Source organism: Pogona vitticeps, chromosome 12, assembly GCF_051106095.1.
Source record: "Pogona vitticeps strain Pit_001003342236 chromosome 12, PviZW2.1, whole genome shotgun sequence".
In the NCBI taxonomy this organism is placed as follows: Eukaryota; Metazoa; Chordata; class Lepidosauria; order Squamata; family Agamidae; genus Pogona; species Pogona vitticeps.
In genome coordinates, this window is record NC_135794.1 from 7,246,873 (window position 1) to 7,273,161 (window position 26,289).

At 39.4% G+C, this 26,289-nt stretch overlaps 1 protein-coding gene across 15 annotated transcripts in view; it reads left to right on the forward strand.

The window, feature by feature from the left end:
* The first annotated feature begins 322 nt into the window (after positions 1–322).
* Positions 323–26,289, forward strand: part of NEO1 (neogenin 1) — a 131,135-nt gene continuing 105,168 nt past the window's right edge. For 6 of the 15 annotated variants that reach the window (XM_072981708.2, XM_072981711.2, XM_072981710.2 and 3 more), the window contains exon 1: positions 329–615. In XM_072981708.2, coding sequence (XP_072837809.2) covers positions 453–615 — 163 coding nt within the window. In that variant the 5' untranslated portion in view covers positions 329–452. Of the gene's footprint in view, positions 616–26,289 lie in introns of all 15 variants that reach the window. The other 9 variants (XM_072981715.2, XM_078380965.1, XM_072981716.2 and 6 more) reach the window with 4 other exon arrangements.

A 26,289-nucleotide genomic window follows, 5' to 3' on the forward strand; every position in this document is an offset into this window, starting at 1 on the left:
TCGGTCGCCTCAGGAGCGGCGGCCGCAAGCCCCGGCTCTGGAACCGACCCACCATGGAGTAAAAGCCGGCCAGCGCCGCCTCGCTTCGGCTCTCCTCTCCTCTCCTCTCCCACCGCCGACGGGGTTGCTCCTCTTCCTCACGAAGGCGACGAGTCGGGGGAGTCTGGCTCGAACCTCCTTCTCCTCAGGCGGCGGCGGCGGCGGCGTCTTCCTCCTCCTCCTCTTCCTCGCGGGGTCTTTTATTCTCCAGGCGCCGCCGAGAAGGACCTGTGACTGAGGGGAGGAAGAGGAGGAGGAGGAGAAGGGGGTGGCCACCCCGAGCACACCCCCGCTAGTGTTACTACCATCCGCGGGGAAAGGGGGGGGGGAGGACCGCCGCCTCCTCCTCCTCCGCCGCCGCTGCTCGCCGGGCTCGGGGCCGCCGCCGGTGGGGGGGGGGCAGCGAGCGAGCGATGGCGGCGCGGGGAGCGTGGCGGGGGCTGCTCGGCTCCCTCTGGGTCGCCTTGCTCTTCGGGCTTCGCCCCGAGTCGTCGTCTTCGGCCGCCGCCGCCGCCGCCTCTTCTTCATCATCATCTTCCAGGAGCAGCTCGTCGCAGCCCAGCGCTCCGGCCGCAGGTGAGCCTCCCACCCCCGAGCGGCGTGGGGGTGAGTGTTTTTTTTGGGGGGGGGCGCACAGTGGAGAAGATTCTTTGCAAAAAAAATATGGTGGGAGTGTGGGGAGCCTGATGGCGCCTCGGTTTCTCCTGGCTTGCCTTGCCTGCCCGCTGGGGCGTGCGCTGGTTGCCTGCAAGGGGCTTGCCTCGTTTAAAGGTCCCTCCACGCAGGCTCTCCCGGACAGACACGACGACGCGCCCGAGACCCGTGGATCGCGCGTGCCGGCGGTTTCTTTTTCCCCAAGCCCCTTTTAGGGGGTTGCAGGGCTGTTCTGCTACACACATACACACGCACGCAAGATCAACCCACCCCCCGGGGGGGTCCTGTCCTGCCCGCCTCTGGAAAAGGGAGCCCAGGGGAGGGAGAGCATTGCTGGGGAAGACGAGAGGCTGTTGCTGCGGCAAGCCGAGACGGCGGTGGCCTGGTGCAGCGCGCTCGGAGCGGGCAGTGATTTCCTTAACACCCCCCTCTTCCTTTCCTCTTCCTTTCCTCTTCCCTTTCTTTTCCCTAGCCTTGCCTTTGGTCTCTGGGTGTGTGTTGGGTCCTTTAAAGCCTTTGCAAAAAGAAAAAGGAGGAAAAAAACCCCAGAAAGGACTCTGAGATCCAAGCAAGCTCTGCTTGTGTATGTGAAAGGAGGGACAGAGAAAAAAAGGGGAAAAAAAGAGTGAGTTTACCAAGAGGTTTTGGAGAAGCGGTGGCTCTGACATAAATCTGTTCCTGGCTATTCAGAAGGACCTTTTCTCTCCCCCCCCCCCACCCGCGGTGTTGAAAGGGGGTGGTAGAGAAAGAAAAAGAGGCCCAATTCCACTTGTAAGAGTCCTGCCGTATTGGACACGTTTGGTGCGCCAGCAGAGGCCACTGCACACCTCTCTGTAAGCAGGCGCTGACTAGTGAGTGCCCTCTGTACAGTATACTACGCTGCACGGGAGGGAGAGGGAAGCCACTGCGAAATCGATTCCTCGGTTTGGTATTCATCAATGAATGCTTCACCAGGATCCCCTCCCTCTTGACTCCCTGCAGTGATTGACTTTGGGGAGAGAAATACTGTTGCGATCTGTGGAAATGAGGGGGAAAGAGCAGAAGCCAAAGTGTTTGCCTACAAAGAGCACGTGGCTGCTTTTCTGAAATCCTTATAGAACACGGGCCCTATCTTTTTTCTTTCTTTCTTTCTTTTTTTTTTTTGCGGGGAGGAAGTGTGGGTTTTGCTAGTGGAAATCGCTCCAGGATGTCTCTGATCCTCAAGTTCAGTTCAGTTCCATGGTGTGCACTTTCTGTCTCACTGGCATTGCTAGAGTGTGCAGTGGGATCCTGTGCATGTTTTACTCTGAACTAAAATTTTGCTGTGCCCCAATGGAGCCTCTTTCTAGGTGAACTTGCATAGGGCTGTGTAGACTGATGCTAAGTTAGTGAGAGGTTAATGAGATGCCTACATAAGAGGCTTTTTATTCTACTGTAAGTAAGGTATATTAACTGCAGGCAACATGTTGTTGAGGATAGAGAGCCTGCACTGTATGAAGCTACTGTGTTAAAACCATTTGTGTATTAGGAGTGACTCATGTTAAGATATTTAAAAAAGTAATAGTAGTAGCAATAGTGTGTATTTTGTGGTCACAGACAAAGAAACTGGGTTTTTTTGCTGTTTGGAAAAAAAAAATCTAAACTCAAAAGCCCTGTAGTATGCATTTCCCCATATCCTCATTCATTTCTTGATGCTAGAGATGAAGCTGTTAACTCATTCCTCTTGTTGATTTTATTTTCCACACACTGTTTTCAGCTTGTGATGTACATAATTTCCTTCCATAGCTGTACATCTTGTGGCTCTGGCTTATAATTGAAGCTATTAAATGTGCATCTGGAAAAAAAAGTGAGATGGAATAGAAGGGATAGCTGTTACACATTCCTGCTTGTATCTTTGTGCAGAAGATATGTACAGCTCATGATGGATGAGAACCAGTGTAGTGTAGTCATGTATAGCATGTTGGACTGGGAATCGGGTGATCTGGGTTCATATTTGAACTTGCCTATGGAAACTCACTGGGGAGGGGTGGCAATAGCAAACATCCCATTTACCTTGAAAACTGTATTAGGCTTGCTATTACAGTAGTGGGAATTGACATGATAGCACATAATAGCAATTTTTAAAGGGATCCACATTGTAAATGTTGAAATAAAGTAGTTTTTATTTATTACTCTACTGTAAAGAAATCTGATTTTATGCACAAGCAAATGAGACTAGTTTTTTGATTATACTTCTGGCCTTCATGCTGGGCTCAGAATTTATTGAGAACATTGCAATGAGTTAAGAAATTCTGTTGGTGGAACTGGGAGTGAGTGGTACCCACTTACACCTTCAAAAGGACCTCTCTCCCCAAGTTGATCCTCAGGATGTATGAGGGCTGAGGTTGGGAAATAAAATAAGTCCACACCAGGTCTGTTGATGGAACTACTTATGTCAGCTAAAACATGCATCTTGGCCTATACTTCAGACTCTTTTGGACTGCATCTCATGACATCCCTGACCCTTGCCCAAGCTGGCTGAAGCCGATGAAAGTTGTAGTCTAAAATATCCAGAGAGTGCTGCTATTAGAAAGACTGATTCATTATGAATCACAACTTGGTTTTGGATGATTGCAAGCATAGAAAATATTGAAAATCAGAATCAGGGTGAATACAGTGCTGTTTTAAATTCTCTAAAATGTGTCTAGATTGTGCCTTGTGACGGGTTTTTTTTTAACTAACATAGTCTTAAAGTTTAGATATACATAGTTTAGTTTGAAGCTGTTCTAAAGTGGAGAAGACATGTGTATAGTTATAGTAATTAAAAACTCTTAAATTGGTATGTCAGTAATCTAGGACTGTAAGAAGAAAACGGTTTCCCTAATCAGAACTTAAGGAGACATGGAGGTTTGTTTCTGAGAGGTTGTCCGTGTGTGAACTGGTAATAAAATTTATACATTGCATCCAGTGTATAGCTTGGCTCAAGGTGTGCTGGAATGCTGGTTTCTTTCATGAGGAAAGATTACGCACCAAGCTTTGGCTGCTTAAACGTAAAAACGGGGATTCTATTTCCTAAACATCAGCTTTCTGGCTCTTCCGAAAGGTGCATCAACACAGCAATTTCTTAACTTTATACCCTGAGTTACCTACCAGTGTGTTGTAAGAAGTACTGTATTTTAGATAAAGGCTTCCTAAGCTTATGCTATGTGTTTGTGTAAACTCTGGGTGTCCCTTCTTCCAGATATCCTCCTTTGAGGTTAGCAGTTGTTGTTGTAACCTATGCTAGCAGTAACTGTGCATGACTATCTACCCATTGGAAGTGTTGGTACCCTCACTATATAGTACTGCTCAAAGCATGCGTCTTCCCATGTGGAAGCTAGTCAAATGACGTGCAGAAATACAGGAGTAGGAAACTCCTCTTGAAGATGTGTAATTCTTACATAGTCCAAGTACATATTTCTGGCTGTAAGACTGAACTGCACCTTCAAAGAAAAAGTACATCTTTTGAGTTCAAGATCCCTGGGAAACTCAGTCAAAACAGTTTAGGCATATATTTAGAGTTCTTTGTTTCTAAAGAGAGACTTGTAAGAGTTTGAAAAGTAGACATTTGTAGCAATCGTGATATGTATCTTTTTTTGTTTATTTACATTACGTAGTTGTGTTTTGTGTTATAACATGTTCTCTGGGTGGGGTGCAAAGCATATACAGTAAAAACAGACAAACCCCACAACAATAAGCAAAACAGTCAGTTTAAGGAGAAATTAATTAAAACAGCAAAGGGATAAAAATACACAGAACTAAATAACATTAAAACCACAAGATTGTTCAAAAGGCCTGGGAAATTAAAAGGTCATTTGTTTAGCTTCAGAAGACATTAGAAATGGTGACAGGCAGGCTATTTTTGAGTGATCACTTCTTCAAAGGCTCTCTCAGTGCCACCCACCTTGCCTTTCTAGATGGGAACACTTGATGAAGGGAATCTGATGAGCATCTCAGAGTTGAGGTAGACAAGGGTGGACAAAGATTTGCCAATAACATGATCTCTAAACATGAAGGACTTGAAAAATCACAGCCAGTATTTTGAACTGGACCCAGAAATAGACTGGGACCCAGTGCAAAATGAAGTATTGTAATGTTTATAACACCTGGCACGCTAGCAGTTATATTTGGTACCAGCTGGAGTTTCAAGGCAGGTTTTGAAAATCATGCCCAGGTACAATACACTGTAATGATATGAATGGGAGATAGCTGAGTTTAAGTGATGCATATTTGTGTCCAGGTAGGATTGCAACTGTTGTACCAGTCAGTATGCTAGGAGGTATAGAGGGCTGCAGACCAGTAATGGGGAGCACTGAAGTCATAAAATCACAGAATAGTATAATTGGCAGTGATGCCAAGGCTTATCTCGTCTGGTTATTGCTGCTGCAGGAAATTACAGCTAAAACACCACTTATAGATATCTTTGAAGCTTCTGTTTGAAAAACCATAGTGCAGGAGAGTTTGGCTTTTTCCAAGGCAATTCACTGGTTCAGATCTTCCCTTCTGGAACAGCAGAAAACAAGCTAGTTCCATCCTGCATGATAACACTTCAGATATTTGAACATGTCTATCAGATCTTCTTTTATTTTTCTCCCTTTCAAGCTAAACATAGCTAGAAGACTCAACTGTTTCTCAGAGGCCTTGGTTTCCAGACTTTTTACTGTTCTGGTTGCCCATCTCTGGGCACATTCCAGCTTTTAAAATTGTTTTCTAGCTAGGTTGATCAGAGCTGGTCAGGCTACTTCATGTAAGGTGTAACTGAAACAAAATAGAATGGTACTGTTACTACTTTTGAATTAAGATACAGTATCTGTTGATGCAGCACTGGACTGCATTAGCTTTTCTTGATCTGCTTTGACTCATGTTTAGTTTGTGGTCCATGAAGAAGTCTAGATCCTTTTCACATGTACTTTTCACCTGACACAAGTTAGGTGTCACACATCCCATTGTTGTGCATCTGATTTTTTTCTATCTAAATTTAAAACTGAACAATTTTCTCTATTGAAACTTGCTTTATTTGTTTTGTCCCAATTCTCTGGTCTGTTGAGGTAGTCCTAGGGCTCATCCAAACCATGATGCTGCCTCAACTTGTTCTGTGATTGTTGTAGTATTTTCTTTTTACTGCGGATTTGAATAGATCATCCCATTGTTTTTCTCTATGCATGGAGGTGTTCATTGTGAGATATACTGGGATGCACTGCGTTGTCCTGTTGCTGCCTGGCCACACATAAATAGAGTTGTCTCATTCGTAATACAAACTGTCCTCTTCTTCTTCCTATCTTCTTCACTCTTTCCCTGTTTGCTTCACTCTTTTCTCTGTTTCCTCCTTGTTTTAAAGATTGGTGGATTTCAGAGGTAGAGAAAAAAATGTCCATTAGGAAATGCCATTAAATGACATGCACTCATAAAGTGCATGGATCAGCACAGAGCAACACAATGCTAGGTTCCATATCAACAGATCCTGCACTGGAGAAAATAAAAGCAAAGGACAACAAAAATACACCACCACCCATAGATAGTATAGAAAGACCTCAGAAAGCAAGTTTTTGTTTGTTTTTTGTTTTGTCTTGCTAGTTTCAGCCCTATATTTTGTGGACACCAGGATGCATTACTGGTATTAGGGTTTCAAGGAAAGACAAATGTTCTGTTTGGACAGGCTCTGAAATCCTGTTTCTGTCAACTTTAGAGATATAAAATCCCCCCCCCAAATATTTTTTTTTACAGAAAAAGAAAAAAAACGGAGGAAAACATTTTCCCAGGGGAAAAAAATGGAAATTTCAATTTCTTCCTCAATCCAGTCTAGACAACTTTACATACATATAATTTTTTGTTTATTTTCTAGAAAAAAAATTGATTTTTTTGGAAATTTTACATCTCTGGTCATTTTAAGTATTACTATTAAATTTGTTGTTTAGTCGTTAAGTCATGTCCGACTCTTCGTGACCCCATGGACCAGAGCATGCCAGGCCCAAGGCCCTCCTGTCCTCCACTGCATCCCAGAGTTGTGTCAAATTCATGTTGGTTGCTTCGATGACATTGTCCAACCACCTCATCCTCTGTCGTCTCCTTCTCCTCTTGCCCTCACACTTTCCCAACATCAGGGTCTTTTCCAGGGAGTCTTCTCTTCTCCTGAGATGGCCAAAGTACTGGAGCCTCAGCTTCAGGATCTGTCCTTCGAGTGAGCACTCACGGTTGATTTTCTTCAGAATCGATAGGCTCGATCTTGCAGTCCAGGGGACTCTCAAGAGCCTCCTCCAGCACCACAATTCAAAAGCATCAATTCTTCGGTGGTCAGCCTTCTTTATGGTCTAGCTCTCACTTCCATACATCACTACTGGAAAAAATATAGCTTTGACTGTGCGGACCTTTGTCGGCAAGGTGATGTCTCTGCTTTTTAAGATGCTGTCTAGGTTTGTCATCGCTTTTCTCCCAAGAAGCAGGCGTCTTTTAATTTCTTCGCTGCTGTCACCATCTGCAGTGATCATAGAGCCCAAGAAAGTAAAATCTGTCACTGCCTTCATATCTTCCTCTTCTATTTGCCAGGAGGTGATGGGACCAGTGACCGTGATGTTAGTTTATTTGATGTTGAGCTTCAGACCATTTTTGGTGTTCTCCTCTTGCACCCTCAATAGGAGGTTCTTTAATTCCTCCTCACTTTCTGCCATCAGAGTGGTATCATCTCCATAACTGAGGTTGTTGATATTTCTTCCAGCAGTCTTAATTCTGGCTTGGCATTCATCCAGTCCAGCCTTTCACATGTTGTATTCTGCATATAAGTTTACTTTACTTTATTAGATTTTTACCCTGTCCCCGTAGACAAAGTCTCCTTGGGGCGGCTTACACACATAATAAAAACATAATAATATAGCAAATATCTTTAAAATCATTTAAAACATCATAATTTAACACTTATTTTAAATCATTACCAAGATGGAGTAATTTGAGAGACAAAGAATAGAGATCAGTTATTGACTGAAGGCCTGCCTAAAGAGCCAAGTTTTTAAATAATCCAAATTAAATAAGCAGGGAGACAATATACAGCCTTGTCGTACTCCTTTCCCAATTTTGAACCAACCAGTTGTTCCATATCCAGTTCTAACTGTTGCTTCCTGTCCCACATATAGATTTCTCAGGACATAGGTAAAGTGGTCAGGCACTCCCATTTCTTTAAGGACTTGTCATAGTTTGCTGTGGTCCACACAGTCTAAGGCTTTTGCGTAGTCAATGAAGCAGAAGTAGATGTTTTTCTGGACCTCTCTGGCTTTCTCCATAATGCAGCACATATTAGCAATTTGGTCTCTAGTTCCTCTGCCCCTTTGAAATCCAGCTTGTACTTTTGGGAGTTCTCAGTCCACATACTGCTGAAGCCTACCTTGTAGGATTTTGAGCATAACCTTGCTAGCGTGTGAAATGAGTGCAATTGTATGGTAGTTGTACCTTTAATCTTTGTTAATTTATAATGCTTTTAGAATTTACTGCTGTTGATTTGTAAGCCGCCTAGAGTGGTCGAATAAGACCAGATAGGCAGGATAGAAATGAAATAAATAAATAAAATAAAATAAAATAAAATAAAATAAAATAAAATAAAATAAATAAATAAATAAATAAATAAATAAATAAATAAATAAATAAATAAATAAATAAATAAATAAATAAATAAATAAATAAATAAATAAATAAATAAATAAATAGTTGGAGAATTCTTTGTCACTGCCCTACTTTGGGATTGGGATGTAAACTGATCTTTTCCAATCCTCTGGCCACTACTGAGTTTTCCAAACTTGCTGGCATATTGAGTGTACCACCTTAACAGTGTCATCTTTTAAGATTTTAAATACAGTAGTTCAACTGGAATGTCATTACCTCCACTGGCCTTGTTGTTAGCCATGTTTTTAAGGCCCACTTGACTTCACTCTCCAGGATGTCTGGCTCCAGGTCAGCATCCACACTACTGTATCTGGGTTGTCCAGGACATCCAGATCTTTCTGGTATAATTCCTCTGTGTATTCTTGCCACCTCTTCTTGATGTCTTCTGCTTCTGTGATGTCCCTACTATTTTTATCCTTTGTACATCTTTGCACAAAATGTTCCTTTAATACCTCCACTTTTCTTGAACAGATCTTGTTTTTCTCCTTTCTATTATTTTTCTCTATATCTTTGCACTGTTCATTTAAGAATGCCCTCTTCTCTTAAATAACTTTGTACAAATTGATGGGCATCCTCTGTCCTCTTTCTAGTTTTGTTTTTATAGAGGTATTGAACGCTACTGGGCTTTTGTGGTGCTCCACTGCTTAGGATGGTAAAGAGCCAGTGGTCTTCTTTAGATATAGGTTGGCAGCCAACTGCAAATATACACCTAAGAGCAGCATTGTCTCTAGTCCACCTGTTATCAGGTGTCTGCAAGGATATTTTGAGAGATCTTGTTGAAAGCCATCCTGAAATCAAGGTACAATTAATCCACTGTATTCCCTTGATTTATCAAGCTGGTAAATCTATTAAAAAAGTGGGAAGGCAGTAATATTTGTCATTACTTTGTGACAAAAACATGCTCACTCTTAGTAATTGCAGCATTTTTTTCAAAGTACTTGCAGGTAGATTGCGTAATTATTTTTTCTGAAACCTTTTCTGGTATAGTGATATCAAACTGATAGTTACCTTGATCTTCTCCCCCTTTTGAGCATTGAGAAAAGATAGTGTATAACCAGAGCAATCTGGTTGGGGCCAGAGATAATTCTGAGGAAGTCTGTATGCTTTTCTTCTCAGTAGTGTGAGAGATGAATAGAAGAACCTTCCTCCTTCATATAATTCATCACTTGCCATAAAAGATAGAACAAGATGAATAGTACTGTGTTTCCCCGAAAATAAGACAGGGTCTTATATTAATTTTTGCTCCAAAAAAGCACATTAGGGCTTATTTTCAGGGGATGTTTTATTTTTTTTCATGTAGAACAATCGACATTCAAAGACAGTCATGTCATCTTCTGGTTGCTGCACAATGGTGGAGGGCAGGGTTTCACTTAACTAGGGTGTATTTTGGGGGTAGGGCTTATATTACAAGCATCCTGAAAAATCATACTAGGGCTTATTTTCAGGTTAGTTCTTATTTTCGGGGAAACAGGGTAGATGAAAGGGTAGTGTGAGGTGAATGACTTTTCTTTTACTTGCCTGAGTTTATTGATGTTTCTGTATTGTAGAAGTCAATTCCAAACATTCTGTCCAATGCACAACACAAGTTGAGCCTTTGAAAACAAAAGAGTAGGAACTCTACAGTAAACAGTAGGCTTGATTGTTTGTACAAAAGGTTCAGCAAGGAGACCCATAGCTGAGTTTGTCTTGTGGCATTGTCCCATCAGCATTACTTGCCATTCACCCTGTGGTGGTGGAAGTGATGGGGATTCACTGTGGTGCTTAGGGCTACTCTTGTAATGAGGCTGAATTGTTCTCTGTCTCTGATGTTGAGTGGTTCATTTGCCCCTCCCCCCATGAATGAGCCATCCTAAGGATGGTTATCCTGGATATTGTGCTCATAATAGTCTATAATAAAGCTAATTAACACTTTTAACATTGTCTCAGAGTATGAGTAGTAATAGAAATCAAAGGCAGTATGCTGGTGGGGCTTAATAACAGACAGCATGTTTCAGGTGCTGTTATGTATCACATGAACAAGGGATGAATGGATGGTCTTCATGTGGAGTGCTGCTTCTTTCTTATATGGGGAATAAAAATAGCCATAGTTGTAGGAGATGAGGCTGGATTTAAAGAAGCAGGAGGAAATACTGTTATTCATTGACTGAAATCCTGTTAACATAGATTTAAACTTCCTATGGAACCTCATTCAGATTCCAAGGTTCCCAAGGGATCCCTTTTGCTCCCTAAGGATACCTTGGGGAGCCTTGGGATGAAAGGTTGCTGCTGGCAGTTCCAGTCTATGGGTGAAAATGTTGGCAGACATTTTCCAGTATGAAAGTCTCCCTCTGCTTTAAGGTTCTGGGATTGTGTGTTTAAAAATCAAAAGTTAGCCAAAATCTAGTGAAGAGCAATAGACTGTGATTTTATCGTCAGCCATCATATCAGACAATGTGTGTGTTTTACACATAAGCATGTGATTTTGTTTAGTTCTTTAAGTGAAGTCATAGTGGTTAAAAGTTACAATTTTGTGTTTGTCCCAGTGCATAAAATATAGTCTGTTGTGTTTGTGGGGAGCCTTCCTCAATCAGAAACCCTTTTGTCTCAATTTCCAAAGAAATTGAACAAGTGGATTTTGGTCACAAAAGGTAAAAGTGAAATAAATCTGTTAGCCTTTAAAGTGCCATAATGGCCAAAATTCTATTGCACAACAACGTGTGTGCAACTCAAGTTGTCACTTGTGGTAGTGGCATTCAAGTTGAGATGGAAGTGCTATCCCTGAAGCACTTCTGTCAGCTCATTCAATAATTGGTTGTGCTGGGGATGTGTGGCCAGTTGCGTTATTGCGTAGTGTAGTTCCTTGTTTCTGGGTGTAAAGCCTGGCACCTTTACACTGGTGTAACTGATTTTACTGGCACGGACAAGATACTGGTCAGTATTTTATCTCTTTCCTCTTCCATGCTTCCCCCCCTTTTTTTTTTGGTCAGCTTTCTATATAAAAATACTGTTTGTTTAAATTAGGATTCAAACCACCACTGTTTCGGATAAAATAGAAAGACAAAAGGCTAAATACTGTACTGCATTTTGCTGTTAGTCACAAGTCAGCTTGGTTGGACTCCCTTGTCTCTTTCTTCCAGTTCCACACTTTGGAGCTGGTTTTGGGGGTTATGTGAGGAGTTTCATTGGGGAGGGAGGATCACCTCGTCTCCACTGTACCATTCCACTAGCTGGTGTCCAACACTGAATCCTGCAGAAATGTTTTGGGCAAATATATTTTCTTGTTATAATAGTCTCTGTAAAGGTGTGCCAGTTTGAAGTAATATACTTGATCTGTTGACTGGGACATAGTATTTGTGTTAGTAGGCTAAGATTGGATTTTAAAGATTCAGGTTAAACATAAACAACATAATACACAGTATATGGTGGCTAGTAATGCTGAACCTAATTTTCCCAACAGTTTTGCATATTTTGCTTTGCCTCTACCTGTTTTCTCTTGTGATTCTGTTCTGACCATTTTTGTATTTTCCTCTGTTTCCTACCTCTTTTGACCCTAACTAGTCAGGAATCATGTACTGCATACGTATATGCCATAACACTTTGTAGTCACTCAGGTATAGATATGCAACACAGTGTGCAAATGAAGCCTATTAGAATGAGGTCAGTGCTTCCAATACTAATTACTTGGGTTGTCTAAGATTTTCTATGACTGAACAGTTTTTTTTTATCCCTTTTGTAATGCTTCCTGAAAAATTGCCAGAAGGGGCCCCCTCTTTTCAGTTGAAGCTTTTCTGAATACAGCTACCCCTCCTGCAGTTTTGGCTCAGCTGTCCCTAGTATTGCACACAACAAATTCATTCTCCTTGTTAGGACGCTGTCCATCTTCACTTGAAAGTTTTTCCATCAACACTTTTCATGCATTCTGAAGAATAACTAGACCTCTCTCACATGATAGTGCAATGAATTCTAGCAGACCTAGGAATTTCAAGAAGTCGTCCAAAACCACTATTTCCATGGAAACTCTTATTTAGTGCAAGTAATTTTACTGAAAAAATGTCTCTTGAAATAGATCTTTTTTGTAGTTTCCTCGTAGTCTTGGTTGAGGTAGCATACAGTGGGGTCTCTACTTAAGAACGTCTCTACTTAAGAACAATCCAACTTAAGAACAGCTCCATTTGCTAAATTTTGCTTCTACTTGAGAACAGAAATCCAAGATAAGAACAGGGAAAAAAAACCTTTCCTGCTCTTTTTTTAACCTTAGGTCATCTTAGGTTAAAAAAAATTCTCCCCCTAGTGGTAGAGTACGTATTAACCAGCTTTGCATTGGTTCCTATGGGAACTAATGCTTCAATGTACGAGCGCACCTCTACATAACAAAAAAACAGCCAGAACGGATTAATTGGTTTTCAGTCCATTCCTATGGGAAATTTTGCTTCAACTTAAGAACGTTTCAACTTAAGAACACCATTCCAAAACGGATTAAGTTCTTAAGTAGAGGTTCCACTGTAGTTTCTATGGACGGAAAAGAGTAGATACGGATTAAATGGTTTTCAATGCATTCCTATGGGAAATGCAGATTCAACATAAGAACTTTTCAACTTGAGAACCACCTTCCAATACGGATTAAGTTCTTAAGTAGAGACCCCACTGTATTTGATTTTTTAGACTACAAATCCCATAATTCTTAATTCTGGGAGTTTTACCTGACAGACAGAATGTTTAGCAAGGAACCTTTCTGCTAGCACTTCCTCAGGAATGGGAGGCTTGGGCAGAGCTCGGCCTCAGATACTTCCAGTTTAGGCTGTTCTACCAGGTGAGCCACATTTGTCTGAAGTGTCTTTCAGATAGAGCTCTCATAATGGAGAATTATGGGATTTGTAGTCCAAATTTTTTTTAAAAAATCTCATCTGTAGATATTTGGATCAGGAAGCTTTCATAGACTCCTAGAATGGAGTCCAACAGGTAGACTTTATCTGAATCTAGCCTAATTCTGCCTGCAATAACTTTTCACCATATTCCTGTGAAGCCTTATGATACGACACTTAGGTTCAGATATCGCAGTTTACCAAAAGGCCACAAAATAGGCCTGTGGCAATGAGATGTTTTTTCATTTTGTACTCGGCCAGTTCCTAGTAACTTTATGAATATGGTTGTTGGATATTTCATACAGTAATCATGGCAATATACAGTTAGCAGCAATTAAATGGCTTCATTTTAGAATATGGTATGCTGAAATGTTTCCAGTCTACTGCAGTTAAGATTGTGATAAAGTTTCACACTCATTGTTGTAACAGTTGTATTAGTAAAGTAGTCAAATAGTTTTTTCTTGATCCTTTTGAATGACATTAGTAACTGTTACTTTTGCATAAAATAAAACTTTATGTGACTCAGCTGCTTGACAGATACAGCATATGTATTATTATAAAATTAATATGTATTAATTTAATATTTAATGTACATTATTAAGATAGCTTGATCACTTAGCAGTAACATGCAAATTTAAATAATGGCTTTAGTGTTGATTTGGGCATCACATATGTGTATGCATGCAGTACTTACTATAAACTAGTATCTTGTCCACTAAATGGGCAGAGCATGAATTTAAATAAATAAATAAATAAATAAAATAATGTGAATTGAAATGTCAGATATTGGATGTGGCTTACTCAAAAAACCCAGTATGATTAGGATAAATTAGTATTTGTTGACATCTCACAAATTTCAGAGACCTAATTAAATTAATATTTACTTACGCATTTTGTAGCTTTAAAGTTCTTGTTTATTCTAGCAAACGCTGTCCTCATCTTTGGGACCTTGTTTGTTAAAGTAATCTGCCCATTCTGCCATAAGGGTTAGTGTCCTTTTCTCTGCTGTCACCTGACACTATTTCTCCAGAGAGAGAGCTAAAAAGCCCAAATCATACTTATGGCAAGTGAAAGTTGCAGTTTCAAATTGTGGGAAAAGGTTCTTTTTCAGATTTGCTGGTTTTGGAAGTTGTTTGTTTTATTAGAGTTGCCATGCTGACTTGGAAAATAAATAATCTGAATTGTTAGATACTCAGTTCAGCAACTTGTTTAGCTTTCTTGTAGTGCTTAATCAAAGTGCTTTTGCTTCAGAAAAACTAGTAATAAATAAAGCAGTGGTGGAAATATGAACACTTTATAAATCCTTAAATGTGTTTACAGGAATATTCAGAGTTACAGTTAAAGGGATTTTAAAAGCCTTCTTTTAATATATTTGCAAGTTGAATTAGTGAGTTTTATTCTTCTGTAAGAAACACTCTTGTGTTGGATTACTAAGAAAAATTAATCCACACTTTTGTTATTTTATTAAATAAGTACTAAGGAATTCCAGAACTTTAGTTACACTAAAGTGCACAAATCTGGAGAAATGATATTGTATTTTCCATAGGTTGTTCAGAAAAATGTCTGTCTAAATCTATATTTTGTTGGAGATGTTTGCACAATGTTATACAAAATGTCTTTTCTCAAAATGGGATAGATAATGTCATAAGGATGTTACTTTAAAAATGTATTTTTCGTATATCTGTATGTGTAGAAAGACCTACAGGTTTAGCTGAATGAAAGATGGATCATTCCAGTGGTCAGCATACTTCCACTAATTGTTTTCTTGTACCACTATCATTTTGACTTAGGAATTAGCTTTGGGCCAGATAACGTGATGAGATACATCTAGACGTATGCAGGGTCTTTCTTGGAATAGGAAGGGCTTCTTTGTCCTTCATCCTCCTGGTGCCTCCTTGGTTAATAAATGATGTTGCAGAGATATCTATCCTCTGCCATTCTTCTTGACATAGGGCTTCCCACTCCTTACTAGCTTAACAAAGTCACCTGGGCATTCTGTTTGGTACATTCTGCTTATTGATTTTCTGGGTGGTGAGGAAATGGACATCAAACCAACTACTTTACCTCTCTGAGAGACTTGAATGTCCTTATCCCATGTGATTCTTAGCCTGATTTTAAGCTAGTTTGTCACCAGAGATAAGTAATTCCTGGATGTGTTACAGTACTTGAAAATAAGGCAAAGGAGTAACGGATGGGTGGCGGGAAGTAGTGATCTTGTCTGGAACTATTCTGTGAATCATGATGTATTTTACAAAATTACTGTTCAGACTTTTGATGTTCTGTATTCTGAGATAGTGAAGTACCTTTCCGTGTTACTTTTCTTTGGAAAGTTTTTCAAAAATGTAGTCGTCTTGGTAAGCTTTAAATAAGAAAACAGCTTCACTACAAACCGTTTGGTGCTTTTTTGGGTATGTTCCCCCCCTCCCGGTCCTGAATGTCATGCCCAAACTTCCTATGTCACCAAATCACCACTTACAGACACGCCCCCGTCTTTGCAATAACACATCACAATTAAACACATGGATAATAGTCTGTTCAGATCTTTCCAGCTTGAAAAAGTAGAAGCCCCCCAGCAGCATAGGGGGAAAAAGTCTTTTTGGGAGCAAAAAGGACTAGACCAATTCCATCCAGCCTTTTATGTGGTCAGTTAAAAAATACTTTGAATTCACACTCAAGCTAATTTTTCTTAGTACTGTTCAGAAGAATGCAATGGAAAAATCACTTCCGAATATTTCTTACATTCAAAACCCTGTGATGGCTCAGTCCAAAATTAAACAAGAATTAGTGCTGAAAGATGAGACTCCTAGATCAGAAGGCATTTGTTCATCTACTGGAGAAGAGCAAAGGACAAGTCTGAATACGCTGTTCCTAATGAAGCAGCTTAATTAAAGCTGATTGGACATTTAGTGACCAGTATACACTGAATATGGAGACACAGAATAGTTTTCGCAAAGGTTTCAGACAGGATGTACTTTGTTTTCCTGTCTTTTCAATATATATGCAAAGCGAAGCAAAATCCTTTTTGATTATATACTGCACAGACCTTAAAACTGTCTCTGGGTGGTTTACAGTTGAATTATGCAGGCTACATATTTGCCCCCCCCCCCATCAACCTGGTTATTCAATTTACCAATCTCAGAAGGATGGAAGGTTGGGTCAACCTTGAGTCTCCTCTCTGAGCTCAGGATTGAATTTGGGTCATGAGCAGAGTTTCCAGTGCAGTACTGCAGTCTGGGTTAGATTTAAATGAAGGGGGAGAGATAATTGTTGAAAGAAACATTAGTAGTTTAAGATATGGAGATGTCATCATAATACTGGAAGAAGACATGGTGACTTGGAATGGCTCCTGATGAAGATGAAAGAAGAAAGTGCTGAAACAAGTCTGCAGTGGCAGAAAGACAAATAAATGGTTCCTACATAAAATCAATCCTGAACTCTCTAGAAACAAAAATTCTGGACACGTGATGAGAAGGCTCACAGTAAAAGGCAATAATGCTGGGAAAGGTTTGAAAGGAGTAGAAAAAGAGGAAAGCAGAACATGAAATGAATTGATTCCATAAGGGAAGCCAGAGCTTGAGTCTGCAAGAGCTTAACAGGGATGTTAATAACAGGACATTTTGGAGCTCACTTACTCACCCAATTGCCATTAGTCGGAAGTGACTTGACAGCACATAGCAACGCGTATTCATACTGTATGAATGAATGAATGAATGAATGAATGAATGAATGAATGAATGAATGAATGAATGAATGAATGAATGAATGAAGCCTTATTGAACCAAGGGAAATCAGTGATACATTTTCCTTCCCTTTCACACCCATATGTTTTCCTGACTGTAAGTGTGCACACAACTGAATAAACCACAATAAGACTAGGTTGAGAGTGATGACTCGCCTGCAGTATGTTCCCAAAAGTACTGTGTATTTTATTGATTTTTTCTCAAGTAAATTTCTTCCCTGATTCTGCTTCAGTGGCTGAAATCCTGTTGCCTAAAATAGTAAGTTGCTGCTAGAGTAAGGTATGTATAAGGTTTGTGTAACGTAAGATGGCTAATTAATGAGGTGATGAGGCACATCTTGGTTACAGAAATGGTGGTGTCATATACCCTATTGTGCAACTGAAATTTACCTTGCCATCTCACCAGCCAAAATTAGCTGTAGTAAGTAAACACAAATCTCTCATGAGCACCAATTAGATTCCAGGCTTCATATCATGAAGTTTGTTTTTGACCAGTTGCCTTACTTAGGTTTGGTTCCATGGTTGGGTAGTTCCTACCGTCTATCCTACACTGAAGCTTTTCAGATATCTTTATGTTTTGAACATAAAAAAAAACAGTTGTGTTTAACGTTTAACCATTGGTTGCATGTCTTCATACTGGAAGTTTGCTTCCCATTTTCCTGAGGAGCATGATAATAACCTACATAAACAAAAATGAACTACAAAGCTGTCTGTGATGGTTGCTATAGTCTGCTGATGCTGAAATTAGGTGTGTGTTTGGTAAATGTAAATAGGTGCATTCCATTTCTCCAGTCTCCCAGTATCCATGTCCTTTATTTATTTAATTTAGAACATCTGTGCTCTACCCTTTAATAAGATTGGCTCTCAAAGCAGCTTACAAGATGAGAGATATGACAGTTCTGCCCTCTGGTTTACAGTCCAAAAAGATAAATCTGTAATCATGTATGCTACTGTTGACTAAGAGTATAAGTCTGCAGTGGCAGAAAGACAAATAAATGGTTCCTACATAAAATCAATCCTGAACTCTCTAGAAACAAAAATTCTGGACACATGACGAGAAGGCTCACAGCAAAAGGCAATAATGCTGGGAAAGGTTTGAAAGCAGTAGAAAAAGAGGAAAGCAGAACATGAAATGAATTGTTAGATTCTGCTGAGAACTGAAAGGGTTGGTAAACCACATTTTGACCTTTTACAAAACTCTAGGTTTTTCTTAATCTAATCTGTTTCTTGAATTTTTCTATCCTTGACAGAATGGCGGCCCTTGGTGGGGAATGGTTTTAATTCCTTGGTGCTGTGGTTGGGCTGGAGAAATGCCATGTTTGAATAGAAGTGATTGTAACTGAGCAAATACCTTTCTTTCTTAGTATACAAGAAATAGTAAATTTCTTAGTAAATTTTTAATCTTACGCTTAAAAATTCTAGAGGAAAAAAACAATCTTTTAATTACTAAGAAATTTATTTTCATTTTGTATTATGGACATTAGTATTGATCTGAGTATCAGTATGTGAAAAATGTCTTTTAAAAAATCTCTTATTTTGTGTCTGACATAGTGGCTGAAATCTTGTTGTGTAATCAAGTGATGTTTTGGTCCATTCCTCCCTAGTAAACAACCCCCAATTATTGGAGGCACATGCTGGCTTGACACACATGTGCATGTGCATGCCCTGAGAATTGCAGCAAGGACAGCATGTTTACCTGGGAAGCAACAGAATTTTGGCCAGTAATTAGTAAGGTTATACATATGTAATTGTATAGATGCACTCCTGACCACCTCCAAAAACTGGCTTTCCAGGCTATCAGACAATGTAACAAAGTCTTTTGCGTGTCAGAGGATTAGTGGCTGTTTTTGGTAAGATTAAGTCATGCATGGTATTTCAGGAAAGAAATGCTGAATTTGTGAATATGCCTCCAGATAAATTGAATTGTTTAATGCACACATAATATAAATAGCCCCGGATTTTGACATTGTCATTAGGATAATTATTAAAAATATGCGACTTTTGAATAAGACTTAAATTTTTATGTTGCCATGTTGTTAGGTTCCTTAACTTGTATTAGTTTTTGGCTGTGTTTTGTTTGTGGGGTTTGTATCCTTGGAGGCACATTTAAGGATTTAGCAAGGCCAAGCGCTGAGATGTCCAGAGACCAGCGAGTTTATTATAGCACATGCTTTTGAACTCAGTAGGTGATTTTGAGGAATCAAAGTAGATACTACAACCTTTGTTAAGTAATCAAATTAGACCTTAAGATGCATCAACATTTGGAGCTTTTGAAGAAACATTTAATAAGGGGAAATAGTCATTTGTTCAACTGTCAGGCTGAATTCAAGAATCCAGGAAGTTGTACCATGTCAGACTGTAGGTCCATGCAGCTCAGTATTTTGTGCTGTTTAGAGATTAGTGGTGAAGTTCAGACTTTCATAAGGGAAGCATTTTACAGCCTTAACTTATTGCATCTTGTACTTTGTGCATGCAGAGCATATTCTCTGTGCTTTTGCTCTAAAGTATGGACAGATTTGTATTTCAATTTAATTTGTCAATTAGGGAAAGTTATTCCAGTTAGAAGCTCTAGATGTATCGGTCATGTCTAATTAAACCTGTACAACATTATAATTCAGCTGAAAAATGTGTTAGGTAAACTAATATGTTAAAAAGCAGAGACATCACTTTGCTGACAAAGGTCTGCGTAGTCAAAGCTATGGTTTTTCTAATAGCAATGTGTGGAAGTGAGAGCTGGACCATAAAGAAACCTGACCGCCGAAGAATTGATGCTTTTGAATTGTGTTGCTGGAGGAGACTTGAGAGCCCCCTGGACTGCAAGAACAAACCTATCCATTGTGAAGGAAATCAACCCTGAGTGCTCACTGGAAGGACAGATCCTGAAGACAGGAGGGCCTGGCATGCTCTGGTCCATGGGGTCACGAAGAGTCGGACACGACTAAACAACATCATACTAATATGTCATGTAACATTTGCTTATAGTTGATACAATTGATGTATCTTTAAATAATAGACATAGCTTCCAAGAGGACTGGCTTTCTTGGGATAGAACTGTATTTTTCCTTGTGCAGACCTTTTGAAACAACACAGTTTAGTGTCTCTACTATTGTCTACTATGGACTTTTCCTCCTTAATGCATGTAATTAAAACTGACTACCAAACTGTCACTTTTTAAAAACTTGGCTTTATATCTGCAAAATGACCATCATGCTATGGCTAGGACAGTTTGTGCACATCTTTCTTAGAATAATCTGGGCAAACAACTTAGCAATGCAGTGGAAGCAGCAATATTACCTGAGGGAGGTAGGGGAAGATCAGAGCATGTTGTTTTTGAATCTGCCTAAATGACTCTTGACTAAGCATAGTAACATTCTGATTGCATCTGTTGGATATGGAAAATAAGCTGCTTGTTATTAGTTTAATCCTTTTCAGATCAATATATTAAAAGTAAAGAGTATGTTCCACCAATAGAAAATACAAATTAAAAATTAAACCTTCCCTCATTATTAAAGTTTCTAATTTTTTAGAATAAGATTTTAAAATTGAGATAATTTAATAGAATACATAATGTAGTATCCAAACTATTTAATACTCCTTGCCTTTTTAAAATGTGCAAAACATCCAAAATGAAATAGTTTTCACCGAGTATAATTGACCTCTTCCTGGCACTGATCCCAACTTAAAAGAATGTGTCACTCCACTGTGCCAAATGTTCAAAACAGGTATTACTTTACACTTTAATTAACTGCATACATCTTGAAAAGGAAATAAACTAGTGGACTTTTTCCACCATGGGCACATAAAGCCTTGCTTCACAGAGAGAGCACTTAAGCAGGAACAAGGAAGCTTATGTGAAGTGAGCCAAAATTGTATATTTTAAGGGGGAAAAGTCTGATCTTGGTGTGTAGCTCTTGGCAGTTTCAAACAAAACAGTCAGTGTTCTCTTAGTTTAGGGGGGGAAATGATTGAAATGGTCTTCTAAAAACCCACCAAGTGAAATGGCTGCAAAATGTTCTCTGAAAGCTGTCTGTCTTTTGTTAGATCTTTCCACTAATATTTCTACGGACGTTTTATTAGTCATATGTAATCTTGAAATTTTGAGGTTAAGGCTGTGGAAACTAACAAAATTTGTAATGTAAATATTTAGAATACTAGCAGCAGAATTCGATGCATGTCTACCCAGAAATCAGTCCTGTTTAGCTCAGTGGTCTTACTCATACTTGAGCATAGAATTGCAGCTTTAATAGACATGTGTATATACCTCTGTGTGTCATGGGAAAGAGTGACCTTTGAGTCCTTGTCCCATCTTGCTGACCCATATGAATGATTGTGTGATTCCTGTAGGAAATTATTGGAGAATTATATATAATCCAGAAAGGTTAATTTGGTGGAAAATTGAATCATCAGAATTACAGGTAGATATTGAAAGGGGACGTGGTGGCGCTGTGGACTAAACTGCAGAAGCCTGTGCTGCAGGGTCAGAAGATCAGCAGCTTTGTCCCAGCTCCTCGCCAACCTAGCAGTTCGAAAGCATGTAAATGCGAATAGATAAATAGGTACCACCTTGGTGGGAAGGTAAAATGGCGTTCCCTAGTCACGCTGGCCACGTGGCAATGGAAACTGTCTTCGGACAAGCGCTAGCTCTACGGCTTGAAAAAAACATGGATGAGCACTACCCCCTAGAGTCGGACATGACTGGACTAAAAATGTCAAGGGGAACCTATTGAAAGATACTGTACCTATTTAGTATGGTCAAGATATACAAAATAAGTGACATTAATAACCTGTTTTTAAAGACAATGTTAAACATATGGTATAAATATAGAAATAATTTATGTCCATTTAACTCTCCACTAGATTAGTGACAGAAATAGAGAATTTTCCTGTCAGTATGAAAGTTTATGCAGAGTTATTTAAAGAAAAAAATGATTAGATCGAAAGACTGGTTGGATAAAATGAGATTGAAAGATCAAATGAAACAAATCCTTCAGAATAAGAATATTTCATGTTTGAATTATATGTAGTTAGAAAGATTGAATGGGTAAAGAAATATAACAAAGGTAGAGAATGCACGAAGTATGAAAAATTTCTATTACCATATGAAGATATTCAGGTGACTGATTCAGTAAGGGGTGCAGTGAGTAAAATTTATAGATTCCTGCTTGACTTATTCAATTCAAATTGGTCTTAAGATGGTATTTAACACCGACAAAATTGAATAAAATTAACACTAGTTATCTGAATGTCTGTTGGAAATGTGAGAAGGAAATTGGTACATACTTTCATATGTGGTGGGAATGTGAAAAAGGACAAAGATTTTGGAAACTAATCTTTAAAGAACTAAATGACATATGTGAAAAAGATAGAATTTAATCCTGAGATTGCTTTGTTATCAATATTTGAGAATGTGGAATATGATAAGATGACTAAAGAATTGATTACCAATTTATTAATAGCAGCTAGACTAATAATAGCTAGGCAATGGAAATCAAAATCTGATTTTCGAATGGACGAATGGTATAATGAAATATGGAATAAAGCTATAAATGATAAGCTAATTTGTAATTTAAAGGTTAAGAAAGGAGAGTTGAAAAAGAATAATTTTTATGATATATGGGGCAGATTTTTGGAATATGTGCCAACAAAAGGAAAAGGGAAAGCTCCAAATCAGGAATCAATGCAATTTTGGAGAGGAGGACAATAGAGGGGGGAGGAGGAGGAGGAGGAAGATTATTGCAAGAGGTCCCGTCTGTGGTGGTGGGGAACACAGTTAATTTGTATTTTGGTTTATGTATTTTATGTTTATGTTATAGTTAAAATAAAATATATATATTTAAAAGCGTACAGATTAAATTATGTTTATTAAATGTTTGAAAAATATCCTAAATTTTGTCTGACTATGCAGGTACAGTGGTGCCCCGCATAGCAACGTTAATCCGTTCCAAAAAAACCATTGCTATCCGGAAACATTGCTATACGGAGAGGAAAACCCAATAGGAACGCATTAAACTCCGTTTAATGCGTTCCTATGGGGGGAAAACTCACCAGTAAGTGAAGATTCACCATCCGGCCACCATTTTCGCTGCCTCGGTAAGCGAGGGCAGGGCGCGAAAATGCTGCAGGCGGCCATTTTCTCACCCAGCGGCCTTTTGGAACCGCCGATCAGCTGTTTCCCTAACATCGCAATGCGAAGATCGGTAAGCGAAATGCTTACTGATCATTGCAATGCGATGATTTGCTACCTAAACGTGTCGCTATGCGGACTCATCGTTAAATGGTGCGCTCATTAAGCGAGGCACCACTGTACCACAAAAAGAACCAACTCCTGATGTTTCTATATTTTCTTGCAAGAGTGGTATTTCCTCAGCAACTCAAGATAGTCCAAGTTAAGGAAGAGAGAAGGGAATTAGTAAAGCTAGTCACATTCTCTGGTTGTAGGATATTTTCCTCTGTGTACTGACTTCTCTTGTTGGTAGGATAGTAAATTTTGTTTTAGGTACAGTGGTGCCTTGTCATACAAACTTAATGCATAATGGAATGGTGTTCATAAGTCAAAATGTTCATAAGTTAAAGCAGCATTTCCCATAGGAATGCATTGAAACCCGATTAACCCGTCCCAGCTGTTTTTTGTTCTTATGCCAAGGCATGGTTGTAAATCAAAGCATTCGTTTCCATAGGAACAAATGCAAAGCCAGTTAATCCATCCTCTACCACTAGAGGGAGAATTTTTTAAAAAACCTAAGATAATTTAGGTCAAAAAAAGGGCAGGAAAGGAGGGAGACACACAGAGAGAAGACAATAGGGGAGGGAGAGGGTTTGCAGTCTAAAATGTATGCTAAACCAACACATTTTAAACCCACACATTTTACATAAACCGATTTTAAACCATGCCAACACAGACTTTTGCAAAAACTTTTCTGATTTGCAAGGGAAGCATCCTGGAACCATTGCAAAAGCACAGAAAACAAACGGAGCAGATTAGAAATGCAAAGAGAACGAAGCAAAAAAGCAAGGGAAGCATGCATGAACCATTGCAAAAGCACAGAAAACAAACAGAGCAGATCAGAAATGCAAAGAGAACAAAGTAAAAAAAGCAAGGGAAGCATACAATACACATAAAAATGGGGAAACCCCCCCCAAAAGCAAAAACAACCCCCTGACCCATCAGAAATGGGGGAAAAACACTCCAAAAAAGCAACCAACCCCCCATCAGAAATGGGGGGAACAAAAAAAAAACAACGCCCCAAGACCCATCACAGCACAGAAACATAAACCCCCCTAGCTGAAAACCACGCAGCAAAAATACCCAGAACAGTTTTTAAAAAGTATAAAACAGCACCTTACCTTAGCAGGCAGTCTCCTCGGATCGCATACTCTCTAACTGCCGGGATGAAAGAGCTACAAAGAACCAGCCTCGTTCCCACCTAGTTAGCTATTTGATGTTCCGGCCCCTTCACCCTGCCTTTTTGTGTTTGTAAGTCAGAACTCCATTCGCAAGTCAAAGCAAAATTTTGAGAACAGAGCTGTTCGTAACTCAAAATGTTCGTAGGTCAAGGCGTTCGTAAGTCAAGGCACCACTGTATATATTATCAAAGCATGCAGAAGCAAAGCATGTTGATTTTATATCACCTTGTAGCACTTAAAGCACTCTCTGGGTGGGTTACAATTTAATTATACAGGCTGCACATTGCTCCCCACCTTCCTCAGTGAGCGGGGTTCTCAGTTTACCAACCTCAGAAAGATGGAAGTCTGAGTCACCCTCCAGTTGGCTGCCTGGGATTAAACCTGGGTCATGAGCAGAATTTCAGCTGCAGTACAGTGGTGCCTCGCTTAACGACGTTAATTTGTTCCAGTGAAATTGCTGTAGTGCGAAAATTGCAAAATTTTCATAAAGCAAAATAAAAAGCCCATTGAAACGCATTGAAAACCGTTCAATGCATTCCAATGGGCTGAAGCAATTTCAGTGCTTCTGATTTAGCAGGATAGAATCAATTTTGTTCCTTACAATATTATTGTTAGTGCTATCTTGTGAGATTTTCCATGTATTGCAGTCTCCTTGGTAGTAATTTGAATGCATTACTGATGTATTCAAAAATTGTATCATTCATTCGCCATGTTTGTTTCATCTTCCTAGTCCATATTTTTCACAAATTCCAAATTCTTTTTCTTATCTTAACATTAAAATCCTCTGATACAAAATTAAAGTGTTGTTCATTAGAGATATCTCATTAGTATGGTACCTAATGGATATATTTCACAAAATTATGTTGTCTAGCATTGAGCCAGATATTTTCATTGTTTCATTCTAGGAATTGCATATTAGTTCTTTTGGAGAGCTTATGTCTCGAGAATATTATTAGTGTTGGAACTGCATAGCCTGCATAAACTTCCTGAAAGGAAACAATTGTAAAACATCCAGGAAACCATTAGGAAATGAGAATTTATGCTCCTGTTCACTCCTTATATGGGTAATGCAGGGTTGTTGGTTTTTTTAACCAATTCTTCTGTGCGATGATGATGATGATGATGATGATGATGATGATGATGATGATGATGATGATGATGATGATGATGATGATGTTGTTGTTGTTGTTGTTGTTGCTGATGAAATTAATTTTGTTTTCTGGGTCCAGTGAGTTAAGTGAAATGCAAACTTCCTAGGTCTGAATGCCTTCTCATGTCCTTTGAGTTAATGTCCTTTGGGATAGTGGTTTCCTCCTGGCATGCAGTACTCCTAAACAGCTTTTGAGTGAAATCAATCTTGTTTTAATTTTTTAAATTCTTTTCTTTCTTGAGGTACGGCAGTATCAGAATAGAGATTACAGTGATGCCTCGCATTATGATGTTAATTCGTTCCAGCGAAATCGCTGTAGAACGAAAATGTCGTAAAGCGAAAATAAAAAAGCCATTGAAACGCATTAAAACTTGGTTAATGTGTTCCAATCGGCTAAGAACTCAACATCCAGCAAAGATCCTCCATAGGGGCGGCCATTTTCGGGTGCCTGTGCAGCGAAAAATGGCTCCTAAACACAGCGGGGAGCTGTTTTGAGCACCCGGCGGCCATTTTGAAACCCCGACAATCAGCAGTTTTGATAGTCGGGAAGCGAAAATCAGTTCCTGAAACAGGGAACCAATCATCACGCAGCGAAATTCCCCCATTCAAAACGTCATTTTGTGATTGCTTTTGCGATCGCAAAAACCTCATCGCAATGCGGATTCGTCGTTAAACGGAGCGCCCGTCTTGTGAGGCACCACTATATTTATATTAAATTATGACCTTGGGAAAAGCAAAGACATTTTTCCTCCCAGACACATTATGGACATCATTCACCATTTTTGGTTGTGTAAGCAGCATTTTTACCTGTGAAAATG